The sequence below is a fragment of the Pterocles gutturalis genome, unplaced genomic scaffold (assembly GCF_000699245.1).
Source record: "Pterocles gutturalis isolate BGI_N339 unplaced genomic scaffold, ASM69924v1 Scaffold51872, whole genome shotgun sequence".
Lineage (NCBI taxonomy): Eukaryota > Metazoa > Chordata > Aves > Pterocliformes > Pteroclidae > Pterocles > Pterocles gutturalis.
The window spans coordinates 165-13,862 of NW_010114781.1; the positions used below are offsets into that span (position 1 = coordinate 165).

General features: G+C 37.1%; 1 protein-coding gene across 1 annotated transcript; it reads left to right on the forward strand.

Moving 5' to 3' along the window:
• Positions 1–500: 500 nt before the first annotated feature.
• DDX4 (DEAD (Asp-Glu-Ala-Asp) box polypeptide 4) lies at positions 501–13,068 on the forward strand (the record flags this gene model as incomplete). The annotated part of the gene is made up of 10 exons (XM_010074912.1): positions 501–539; positions 1,786–1,928; positions 2,982–3,134; positions 4,401–4,555; positions 6,502–6,631; positions 7,843–8,009; positions 9,523–9,668; positions 10,428–10,527; positions 12,568–12,838; positions 12,979–13,068. Coding segments are annotated over 10 exons (1,394 nt in total), but the record flags the coding sequence as incomplete, so codon positions are not given.
• Positions 13,069–13,698: the final 630 nt, after the last annotated feature.

A 13,698-nucleotide genomic window follows, 5' to 3' on the forward strand; every position in this document is an offset into this window, starting at 1 on the left:
TATGACTCACAGAAGTCCCATAATTCAAATTAGAAATATCATTAAGCTAGTGTAATAGATAGTGGCTGCCTGATATTCTCAATGTACAAACGTTTTGTGTGATATTGGTAAATATTTCTCATTATAGAAAAGATACAATGTTTAGTATGCATTTTCAGAAGTGCTCCTTAATATCCAAAGAACAACTGCTTTACCACTATTTTACCTAATTCAAAGTAAGTTTTTCAAATTTTTAGTTCAAATAATGATTTTTAGAAGCTGAAGTGTTCATAGAGGCAACATGCTAATACTCAGTGCATCCTTAATGCAGGATAGTCATTCCTTTTTCATGAGCATTGTATAAGGTATTAGTATGGAAAAGACTGTTACAGATATTGGTAGGCAACAGGTGCACTAGCCTGTATAGGGGTTCATGTGGAAAGATAATTCTTTTTATGAGGAATAGTTTGTTGCATGGGAAGTATGTCCTTTTATTAACTTTGGAATGTGTTCTTTAACAGCAGCTCGCAAAGAATGCAGTGACGTGGGTTGTGAAAAAGGTAAATTCATTCTTCACAAGTAACATGCCAGTTTTAATTTGCTTTTAACTCAAGTGACATTTGTTTACTTAAAGTTGCTGGAAGTAACTGGGTAAAAAAGAAGGTAGTGATATGGATAAATGCATATCCATCTCAAAACTGTTCATGCAACATGAGTTGCCAAGCAAACACTGTTAATCTCCAAATATTTAATCTTTGTTCGTCTTTAAATTACTTGGCAAAACTGTGAATGTTCTCACCTAAATAAAGACTAACTTTTCAGAGTGGACTGCTGTAGAATTCCTCTGTTGGTCGCTATTTCTTCTCTCTAGTAGTAAAGCCTGTCCACCTGAGAAACAAGTGTTGGAGAACTTAATTGGCATCTAGGTAATGATAGTCATTAAAGCAAACCATGAAGGAAGAGTAGATTCTCAGTTTCAGAGGCTGTGGCATCTGGGGTGCTATTTCTGGAAAACAGGCTTGATGTGGTTTACTGAGTGCAAGTTAGTAAACAGAATTTCATGATTTGTTTGTGGAGATCAGATTGAAATGTATGGTGAATCATGACTTTCTGACACGTACTGAAAGTGTCAGCTGGGACAGTCTATTAGAATGTTTCCTTACCTGCAGTGTGTTTTGGAAATGACTTAATCCTTATTTTGCACTTCTCTTATTCTTGAAATGCACAAGGACAAATAGTGAAATCCTGACTTCTTTATGAGTATTTTTGGTTCCTGGTCCTTCCTCATTTCAGGTCCCCATGAAATGGCTTCTGCTGCTAACTTTCCTGAGCACCAGAGAATTAATTTTATACTTTAAGTTTTGTTAGCTTGAAAAATACATTAAGGAATGCAGAACTATAGATGTACTGCCATGAACAGGTTAATTTTGTCCTTCTATATTAATAAATGCATTGTTATTGAATAGGATAATTTATAGTATAATGAATTTTAGTTGTAAAATTGTTTTTTGCATGGTGGTAAAGTAGAGCCTAATTTAATTTTTGTGAGTAACTCTTCAAAGTAAGGTCCTTGAGCAAATGTGAGCCACGAGTGCTTTACAGGAGTCTGGCTTTATTTGTAGGTGACTTTTAGGTGTAGTAGTTTAAAAGTAAGTTCTAACAGAACTATTTTATGAAATTTCTTGCCTTTCTGAAAAGGGCAGAGAAGTCTAAATGACGTTCCACTGAACTTCAATAGCTCCATACTTAAAATAGTTTTAAGTTTTCTTTCTATTTTTCATGAACTTGTGTGGTTGTGTTCTTAAGGTCCAAAGGTGACTTACGTGCCCCCGCCTCCACCTGATAATGAACAAGCCATCTTTGCACGTTATCAGAAAGGAATTAATTTTGACAAGTATGATGAAAACATTGTGGAAGTGTTGGGACTTGACTGTCCAGCACCATTGAGGGTTAGTGAATTTATTAATCTCAGTTTATGTTGAGAGTGTTTCTGCAAGTATGTATACTGAATCTAATATTCACTGCTAATGAAAATATTAGTAAAGATTTTGAATCTTGCAGAAAATCCTGTGTTGGAAGGAGGTGCCTGCCCATGTGAAAGATGTAACTTGAATTCAAAATGACATTGACAAACTACAGGAAAGGCCCAGAGAAAGTGATACTGGGTGTACAGGAAGTATAATCCTTACATCACAGAAAAATACCAGTTTAAATCTTGAAAAAATGAGGTCTTTACTAGCCTTCCCAGAAACTGCTGCCAGAGTCATCATGTTGAAGTCTGTTACTGGGGAATCTTTTTGGCAATGTATAATGAATATACACTTGTTGGAAAAGTTTTTATTTGGACAGAGAGATGTTTTTGAAGTCTTTTCTAGCCCAGTTTTCTGTGGCTGCAGTTTATTGTTTTAAAGTAATACATAACTTTGCTTCTACTACATACCAGCTGTCTAATACTTAAAAAAAAGCTAGAAGGGAGAAGAATGAGGAAGAAGAGCAGAAGGGGTAGTAGCACCTGTGTTGAAAGAGAAGATGCAGGGTTTTTTTTTTCCCCATCTTCTAAAAGGTTTTCTCGCTAAAGTTAAACTGATTTTGTCATGAACAATGCTTTTAAGGATGTTGCTTTAGCTCCCCTTGTTGGTTTCAGCACAGAGACTAAGTGTGTATCTTCTGTGTGAAATGAAACTGAAGAGTTTGAGTTTGTTTTTGTAGCATGCCATGATGTGAGTTTACCTGCTTGGATCCAGATGTATGGCTTCTGGGCAGTTTTCTCTCAAAATTAATGAGACAAGCAGAAGGCCTTCATTGTCCTACAAACAACTTTACTTGAATGGCATGAGTAGGTTGAGGAAGCCTGTGGGGCTTCCACCTGTAGCAACCTGGTAAATCTAGATGACTGGTGAGACCCCTTCAAAAGTTCATAGTTCTTAGTGTTTGGATGTCTGTATCCTATGGTAAGTGTCTCAGTTTTTAAGCTTCTGTGGTTGTGTACTGTTATCTTACAGAATTTCGAAGAAGCTAACCTCCCTCAGACTTTAAACATGAATGTTGCTAAAGCAGGATACTGTAAACTTACTCCAGTGCAGAAGTACAGCATTCCTGTTATACTGTCAGGAAGGGATTTAATGGCATGTGCCCAGACAGGATCAGGAAAAACTGTAAGTATTTTGTGTAGTATTCATGCTACTGGAAGTGTGTGACCTTGAACTTTTAGGTAGATGCCTCAGTCTTCCAAATTAAAATTACACTAGATGCTTCACAGCTTGTATAGTGATTTGACTTGCACTGCAATGGCAGGTCTAGTATTAAGCACAGATACGAATGATGGATGAGTTGTCGCATTTTGGGGCTGAATTTCTTTCCAATTGCAGTGAACTAGTGTCTTGATACAGCAGGCCAATCTACAGGACTACAGATACGGATTCAGAAGCATAGGCAGTCATAGAAACTGCTGATGAGGAAAAAAACTCAGCAAAAGTTGAAAGCTGGGTCTTTCTTTCTGTGGTCTGTGGGGTTTTGTGTTGGTATGTGTGTTTTGTGTTTTTGTTTTTGTTTTTTGTTTTTTTTTTTTTTTAAAAACTTATACCAGATTGTAACAGTGTGTCATGCTGGCTTATCATCCTTGGTTTGATCAGGTCTGATCTGCACCAGCCATAGTTTCAGGAGATTCAGTATTAATCATGGAACAGCGTTGAGAGCTGATACTAAGTTAACAGTTGTGTTCACTTGTTAAACTGTCCAATCTACCCAGATCTAACCACTGACAACTCTGTTGGAGAATATTTGGATATTAAACATAACTTTTTGCTGTTATAGTGTGGCATTTTAGTTTCGTTGTTCATGTAGCAAATTAGTTACTTGTTTTGAAAAACCTCTTCTGTTTGCAGAGGGGGGGAAACATCCAAAGCTTTTGCTATACATATTCTGAATGTTTTTGGACTGCTATATAGTAACTGGGAGTAACTAGTCTTACATGGAAGGTGGCTGGTGCAGCTGTGTTGCAAACTGATGTGCTATTGTAGTAGTCTGGAGTATGGTGATATGTGGTTACCTTACAAATCAGCTGATGATACTGTAAGGAATGTAAGTAGATGTTAAGGAGGGTTTTTGTTCCCGCAGTACATCATTATCAATGTATGTTGGCATGATGTGTGGAACTGCCTGAAGAGCCAAGAAGTTACCTGGTGCATGACTGTGTTCTTGCATTATTAGACTCTTAAGGTGCAGGGAGGTATTTTCATGCTGCTTAAACAAAAAGAAATAGGCTTAAATGTTCTATAGTGCATTCAGGTCAATCCTTTTGCAGTCTTATTTCTTTGAGGTTGATAGTATGCTGTATCATTCTAGCTTCAAGATATGCATCTTTTAGTGTGACTGATGAAAACTTTAAGACTAAACAGCATAAATACTGATGCTTTTTTAAGGCAGCTTTTCTTCTACCAATTGTGGCCCACATGATGAGAGATGGCGTAACTGCTAGTAGCTTTAAAGAGCAGCAAGAACCAGAATGTATTATTGTCGCCCCAACTAGAGAACTGATAAATCAGATCTTCTTAGAAGCGAGGAAATTTGTGTACAGGTAAGCATTTGCACTGTTGCTTGGTATGGATTATTACTGTCTGAATCAGCAGTGCCTTTTTTTTTATGAGTACTTTCAAAATTTTTTATGTGCCAGTCGAATGACTACGAACATTTGAATTTAGATTGTAATACTGGCTGGCAGGTTTCTTACTATATGGCTAGGGATTTAAACTCCTAATATTCTTGATATTGGGGCGGTGGGGATGGAGGCTGATTCCAGTTTGAAGAGGAGATAAGTATTAAACTTGTCACATCTTTACTGATGAGAAAAATGAAATTTCTTAAAGTAACTTTAGCTTGCCTTATGTAGTTTATACCTGCTTTTATTTTCATCCTGACAAAAACAAAGCTGTATTAGGGGTTTTTAGTTAACTTTCTGATAGTTTCTAGTAACTCTGTACTTCCAGTGTTTTTGGTCTTGGACAGAAATTTTGCAGCTCAAACAAGCTGTTCTAGCTCTGCTTAAAAACAAACATAAGGTGTAAACTTGTCATTGAGCACTTGGAAATTATGTGAGAGTACATTTGTACTAGTTTGCCAGTGATCTTTTTGGTGCTAAGTGATAGATTTCACCAGTGCGCAGGAAGAAAATTAAATCTGCTGTATGTAATGGTTTGTTACTTCTAGGAGGTGGAATGGAGAACGTTGTCGGTGTGAAATCTGGTGGGCTAAATTAGACTTGTCTTTGCTTGCTCAAGCAAACTTAGGCTTGGAGGCTGTCTCTGCTTTTGTGAAGTATCCTGTTAACTAAGAATAGCCTGTTAATCTCTAAAACTGTTTTAAGTATGTAGCTAGTTCTATTAGTTATGCTATTTTAAACTAGATACAGATTACTTCACAATAAAACAGCTTTTGAATTTAGAAAGTTTCTGCTACAGCTGCCCTGCAGTGAAAGTAAGATAACTTGCATTTAGGGGGCAGTTAAATAATACCGAGGGGTGAATGTTGCCTCTGAAGAGTTGCATGTATATTGCTCAATTCAGATTCATGATACTGTTAAGGTCTTTGGTTTAATATACAAATAGGAACATTAAATATGTATATTGACTGATTGTGGATAAACACTGAAATGTTACGAATCCAGCCTGTTTCTGTTCTTCACTAAAGCTTTTGGAAAAGTTCCAATTAAACCTGGTGAAAATTTACCAGGTTTATCTGTTTCACTTTTGTTGCATATGAAGCTCAATTAGTATCTTCAAGAATGGACAGTTTGAATTTCAGTATGAAAATTCTCATTGCATGCATGTAATAGCCTTAACAGAAGGTCATAAAGATAAAGCTTGTAAACTTGCTTTTCAGCTGTGTAAGGTAGTTCTTGCTGGTAGAGGTGGTTTTCTACAGGAGAAGAATATCTGATGTAGCTCTGCTCAGTAGGTGTTAACAAAAAACCTTAACAGGAAGAGCACTAAGTAGTTTAGTATTTGAATGGGTTTGCAGTCTTATGCTTGAGTGGCACACTCCATGGCCAATGTGATTAGTTGCTTTATAAAGATCCATCTTTGTATTTTTTTTGTGTGCTGTCTTTTCAAGGTGTGTAAAGATTACTTCTGAAGCTCTAAAGGCATATATTTGGTGGTTCTGCTTTTTCTAAGTATGCCATATAAAAGGGAACAATGTCTAACACTATTTTGGCTTTTACTGCCAGTAACTCTCAGTTGAAGGGAGGAGGAAGAATGCAGGTGAAATGTTCTTTCCAAGTAAGCCACCTGTGCAGCCTCTATTATGTAGTATGAATGGGAACTTTGAGCTTACCATGAGTTTCTGGTCTTGGGTCCTGCTTTTGGTTATAAGCTGTACTTTACAGTGAAGGAATTGAACCACTCTAAGCTGATTTATGTTAGATCCGATGATTTTTTTTTTCTACGCATTTTCATGAAACAGGAGTGTTTGCATACTTACATAATTAATCTGTTTTGTTTTTTTTTTTTTTTTTCTGTGTAATAGAACTTGTATAAGGCCTGTTGTGATCTATGGAGGTACACAAACAGGCCATTCAATTCATCAGGTAATGCAAGGCTGTAATATACTGTGTGCCACTCCAGGAAGGCTTCTAGACATCATTGGAAGAAAGAAGGTAAGATCTTAAATCTTCATCTGAATTCCCTAAACACTCTTAGCTTTTTACATACTGGTTTTCATTCTTCGGATTCGCTAGAAGCAAAGATAGAGCTGTGAAAACCAATCAGTATGCTGTAATTATACAGGCTCTTAAAATACAACTGAGCTTTTCTTGGAATATCTAAATACTATGAGGTTTTTTGAAAGAGTAGCATGAGTCCAGATCTCTTCAGTCCCTTTCAGGGCCAGATGGAAAATATCAGTCTAAATCAAACTGGATGCAGTGTTCTTGACAATTAAATTTTGTAGGGTAAATATGTGGAACACCTTCTCTCAGTTCCTGTGGAAAATTCCGAAGCAGATTTTCCCTTGATGTTCTGTTTGTTTTGCTGGAATAGCTTTTATTTGTTTGGAACTGTGATAATATTTATTGGTTTTAAACTAAAAGAGGAGAGACTTAGACTAGATATAAGGAAGAAATTTTTTATGCTTAGGGTGGTAAAACACTGGAACAGGTTGCCCGGGGAGGTGGTAGGTGCCCCATCCCTTGAAAGATTCAAGGTCAGGCTGGGTGGGGCTCTGGGCAATGTGATCTAGTGGAAGATGTCCCTGCTTACTGCAGGGAATTGTGCTAGGTGACCTCCATGGTCCCTTCCAACTCAAACTATTCTATGATTCTATGATAATGGTGGCCCAGTGATATTGCACTGGACAAATGAAGTTTGGAAAACACTTCTCGGTAATAACCTGGAGATTGGCTTTCTGTGGTTTTCAGGCTTCCAGTCAAAATGACAGTCTTGGTCATTTTGCAGCAACAGTGAAGTTGTAATGTCCTTAACAATGCTTTCTGACATACATCTTTTCAGAACAAGGAGTTTTTTGGGAATGTATGAGGGTTATATGAGAGAACCTTTCTAAAACTCAGACATAATTTCAAAATAGGTGCGGTGAATAATAGTCGATCTATGGGCTCTATCTTGGTTTGTATTGCTGAACCAAATTCTGAAGCACTTCTGTGTATGCATGCCATTAGAGTTAGTGCAGATTAAAAAGTTAAATAAAGGTTGAGATGCAAATAAAACGTAATGCACATAGGCTTTTATTTGTGGATAGCCAACTTCTAGTAGAAATAAATAAGTAAAAGGTGGATTTTGGCAGTTGGGACATTCTGTAAGTGTATACTGTCAGTGAACCAATACAGTCTTTCTTTCACTGAAATACTTGCAGATTGGTTTGCATAATGTGAAATACTTGGTGCTAGATGAAGCGGACCACATGCTTGATATGGGTTTTGGGTTAGATATGAAGAAGCTGATTTCTCACCCAAGCATGACACCGAAAGACAAACGTCAAACAGTAATGTTTAGTGCCACTTTTCCTGAAGAAGTTCAGAGGTGAGTAAAGTAAAAATGGAAATATATCTAAAGATGTACTTGTATAGAGCTAAACGTCTGAAGAGTTGTTAAGGGCATTCCTTATATTTAAAACCTTAGTCTTGCTCAGAAGATACTGAAAAGCTGTGATGTTAGCATTCCTTGCTGAAGACTTCCCTTTTTGTAGGTAACAGAACTCCTAGTAACTTGCATAGATTAACTGCTTAATTTAGGTGGGGTCTCTAAAGCAATTTATGAAGCTTGTTTGAAGGCTTTTAAATTCCAGTTCTGCAGAAGTCCTCATACTGCCCCTGTTTGATTCTTGTCCCTCTCCCACCGCATCTCTGAAAGCTCAAAAATGGTTTTGCAAGCAGCACTGCTAAGCACTGTCTTTGGCAACAGCAGATAATATAACCAGACATCCTAATTATTGCTCAGCTCACCAGCCTTTCTGGTATACAATCCTTATTTACATGCATAAGTGCTATTTGTTTTCAGTAGTTTTAAAGCTTCCACAAAAGCGTTTAGGATATGTCTTACAGCTCTACTACTCACTCGTCTTAAAGTTATACTTTCCAGACTCTGACAGAACAGATGATTGTGGGGTTGCTGTTGCTTGAACACATTTAAATTTCTAGTAACTTGTGTATTTGCTGTGAAAAACACCTCTTCAGTGGCAATTACACCTATAAATCAGGTGGGAGATTCAAGTCCTTAAAGCAGCCTTTTAATATTTTTAAGACTTTCCTCTTTCTTAGAAATCTGTTCTACAACTTGAGATTGACTTGTTTATCATCTGAATTTTACTGCAGTGGAAGCTGCTTTGTGTACACTAGACGTGAAGCACACTTGTGTGTTGATAAATTAATGCAGTTTAGTAAAATTCCTGAGTATTATGGGGCATTCCAAGGAATTAACTATTTTGCTGAGTTTGATCTCTCAGATAAGATCAGCTATTTAAGGGAAAACTGAAGAGAGATGCTGTCTGAACAAAATTTGACTTTTGCCTATGGTAACTGGTAAATAAATGCCATGTAATAAATGGTGTGTTTTTAAGCAGTGCTTTTGCTGAACAGTCAAAAAGGATGCTGTTGCATCTTACAGGCTAGAATTAGCAGAACAGGCCTCTGTAGGATTCTCCCCTGTCCCTCTAGCTAGTGACAAAATAGTGCCTCAGGAACGGTTCTGTGAGCATATGTGTCCATATCCCATTTTATTACAAGCATACCTGTGGAACTCTTTGCAATATGGCTAGAAAATGGCAAGGGTTTGTATTATGAAAAGCTGGAGGGATGTAATCAGCCTGTGCGCCTTCTTATTGATCAGGGTTTTTTTGTACAGCTATCTAGAAAACAATACAGATTTGTAGCTTTTAAAAAAATGCACAGATGACTACTCACATCCTCTGCCTTGTAAGGAGTGATACAAGTATTTGTTTTGAGGGTTGCTTAAACATAAATGAAGTTACTTGATCTTAAAGCAAAAGAACCCTACAAAATGGAGTTCATGTTGTTCAATTTTGCTTCTTTTCAAGGCTGGCTAGTGAATTTTTGAAAAGTGATTATTTATTTGTTGGTGTTGGATGTGTGGGTGGAGCTTGCAGTGATGTTCAACAAAGTATTCTTCAGGTTCCTCAGTATTCCAAGAGGGATAAACTGATAGAAATTCTGCAAAGCACAGGTAACTTGTCTTATTTATAATTGTTTTCCAGGGAAGATGAAATTGCTTGGTTTTAAACTTGTGCTCTTGCCGTTGACCATGTCGTGATTCTGTTCTGTTATGCATGTTACATGCTTTACAAGACTACTGATTGTAGCTTGAAGCAGCTTGGGGAGTTCTAGGGTTTTAGGCATATTTGTGTTATGGGTATTTGTCAAGGTCTCATCTGTATTGAGCATTAGTACACAAGCTTCCCAGTTGGTTAGTTTATTTCTTCGGTTGGTTACAATACTTTAGTTTCTGGAGGTCATGAGACCTCCAGATTATAGGTGTATTAAACTTCTTATGTGAGTGTTTGGGCCTGTGTTTAGTTAATGGCTGTGATTTTTTCATTTCTGCTCTGAATGTGTCTTAAGTTTTAATGCTGAAAACTGGAAGGGAATTTGGAATGAAAAAAATAGTCTATGTACCTTGCTGTTCAGTGCTCAGAATGGCATGCCACTTTTAGCCACATGCTGTAGAAAGGGAGTGCATGCTTGTGCCAGAGAACAGCATTCGTTTCCTCCTCTGATTGAGGACTTGTCTTTACCTAGGTTTCTGTATTGATATAGAAATTGATGGGTTGAATTTGATAGTTCAACACAGGCAAGAAATTACAATCATACCTTGAAGACTTTATTCAAAACTTGTTCTGATATTGGGTGTTTATATAAGTAACTGTGAATAGTGAAAATGCATCAGGTTTAAACTGCAATGGATCTGAACTCTTGTTTAACATAGGTCATGAGCGAACCATTGTGTTCGTGGACAAAAAGAAAAAAGCAGACTACATTGCAGCCTTTCTTTGTCAAGAAAAAATACCAGCCACTAGCATCCATGGGTAAGTATTTTTTAAGTGAAAGTCAGGTAATAGTATCAAGTGAAAAAGTCCTTTAATACTTTGTATCATCATAGAATCATAGAATGGCCTGGGTTTAAAAGGACCATAGTGATCATCTAGTTTCAACCCCCCCCCGCCATATGCAGGGCTGCCAATCACTAAACCAGGCTGCTCAGAGCCACATCCAGCCTGGCCTTGAATGCCTCCAGGGATGGGGCATCCGTGACCTCTTTAGCCTTTATTGAGATTTCATATTTGGCCATATCTGTGCAATTTAGCTGTTTCAGATAGCACTTTAATCCTCAGTGGCTCTGTCCTGTTGAGAATGTAGTGTTTCTGAAGAGCAGTTCTTACAGCATTTGCTGACTATACGTCTTTCTAGTTGACCACACTTCAAATGCTGTGTGTGAACTGAAGAATCTTATGCTTACTGCTAAAAAAAAAAAATAATTAGTATATGATAAATTTAGTAGAATCATTTGTTTATATGTAGTTTTTTGTCATAATTTGTGTGACTAAGACCAGACCTTTTGGTGTTACTGGTGAGGTGGTGTTTGTAAATTCAAGTGGCAGTTGTGGACCTTCCACTCTGTCTTACAGGCTTCCTCAAAGTGACAAGTGAAGTCATGTACCATGCACATTTCTGATGCTGTCATTTCCGCCTCCTTCATGTCTTTGCGGACATAGCATTTGTACAGAGATGGATTTAAAGAGAAGATGCTTCTAACGTGTGTTTGTAGTCTACTCATTAGTGCTGAATACCTGAAAAAATGCTGAGAAACAAGGTGAAATAGTTGCTAATTCCAGGTCTAAACCCATCTAAAAAGATGGTCTGTCTTTACTGTATTGAGCTGGAATGTAGTTCTGTGCTATTTGTTTATATGTCAAACTGTAGGACAACAAACTGAATCTTAATATTCACATTGAACTGTAGCACATAAAAAATGTAATTTTGCAATATTTTTCATCTTGTAATAGGAGGAAGTGACTTGAATTCTTGATAATAAAACTATATTTTGGGCCATGTCCTGACAGACATCAGAATGTCAAGGTTATAAATGGGTTAAAATTGTCTTAGTACACATATACAAGATGTTTATCTGTATCCTGTGCCTTATCAGTTTTACAGGTATGTGAAGGGTCATTTTGAGCAGATCTGGCCTTCTGTCTTGCCTAACCTGAATTGCTTTCCCACAACCTGTCTTGGTTGGGAGGAGATTCTTAAACACATTTCTGTAGAAATATTACACTGTGAGTTAAGGTATACTTACAAAGAGAATAAATGGTTCCATGGAAGCTGCTGAACTATCATGAATGTTACTGATTTCTGATTAACTTGAATTTTTTGAATTGAAGTTAGTTGGTATAGTTGCTTTTCTCTGTAATAGTGGTTATACCAAACTTCACTAAATGCTCCATGTTACATTCAAAAGAGCACTGTTTTTTAGCTTTCTAATTTGTTATCTCATTTGTACAACAAAGAACGTGAGTTAATCTTTGATATACTGTATTTAAGTACTGAATAATCTGTAAATATTTTTTTAAAAAATGTAAACCCTAGAGCAGATACAGTTTTGTTCTCATGATGATAAACAAAAGGCAAGTTCTGTACTGTTGGCTGGCTACACTTCCTCCTAGTGTATTTGAAAAATGGCCTGTGTGGGAGTCAAGGTAGACTTCATCTTTCCTATTCTGGCTCCCTGCTACAAAGCAGTAGGAAAAGCACTTCTTACTGTGGCATGAAGAAACAATCAGTTAAACAAGTGGATCCTCTTAGGAAGGCAGTGAGTTTGATACATAACTATTTCTAGTTCTTTTAAAAAAATTAATTTCTCCAGAGAGTTAGGTTAAAATAGTTGCTGTGTCTTACTGCTAATCAGCTAAAAATTCAGAAAACCTAAGCTGGTAGTGTGTGTGTGTGGCTTTTTTTTTTCCCTCTGAGAACTGCTTCTGTCCATAAATCATGGCCTTTCAACTTGTATCTTAAATAATACTGCAGATTTTTTGAGGCATCTGTTCTAACCATTGCTTTAATTGTAGAGATAGAGAACAGAGAGAGAGAGAAATAGCTCTTCAGGATTTTCGTTCTGGAAGATGTCCAGTCCTTGTAGCAACGTCAGTGGCAGCAAGAGGTCTGGATATTGAAAATGTTCAACATGTTATAAATTTTGATCTTCCCTCCACCATTGAAGAGTACATACACAGAATTGGACGAACTGGTCGTTGTGGAAATACAGGCAAAGCAGTTTGCTTCTTTGATGACATTTCAGATGGCCATCTTGCACAATCTCTAGTTAGAGTGCTTTCAGAGGTAAGTTATCTTAGTGCTTAACTTTTTCTGTTCTTCAGGATTTCACTTTAGTGTACTGAGCAACTGTTATTTCTTTGGTACAGTTAATATGAATTGGTAAAGCAGTCAAAGTCTCTAAATTCACTTTTCTAATTATGCAGGCCCAGCAGGAAGTTCCTGTTTGGTTGGAAGAAATGGCTGCTTTTGGTGGTCAAGGAGGAAATCTTGTTACACCAGTTAATACCGGAAAGGTAAGTCTGGAAATGAAGTGCAAGTCTTGGCTTTTAGAACTTTGTGTCGGTATAAAAGTGTGTTTAGCAATATATATCCAGAGTAATACCACTGGAACGGTTTTGACTGTAACTGTGTCCATAATTTTAGTTGTGCATTTTCAAAATCTTCAGTATTTCTGAAACTAATTTTGGACAACTTGTTTGACTTTGGCCTTACTAGCTGTATTAGTCTTGTTCTGTAGTGTCAAGAATTACTCAGTGGAAGATTTGTGAAAACACACACAAAGGCTATAGTTCCAGAAGTTTCTCTACTGCACTTGTAGGACAGGAGCAAATAGTTGGTAGTCATACAGTCACTGCTTGTTATGAATTGATTGATCAAGTAACTGATTGGACTAAAAACTTCATCTAATTATAGCTAGATAAATGCCCCAATCTGATCCATTTTGGAATCTTATTTAATGTCTGTGTTGAGGAGGATACTTCTGGTCTCTTAGTGTCCCTGGTACCAGATGTTAAAATACAGCTTGGGCAAATGAGACAGCTTAGGTGGCAAAGCTCTCAAATCACTCTGCAGTCACTAGTTCAGGACTTAAATTATATGCCTACTTCTAATTTGAATTAGTTTCTTTTTTCCTTTTCAGTTGA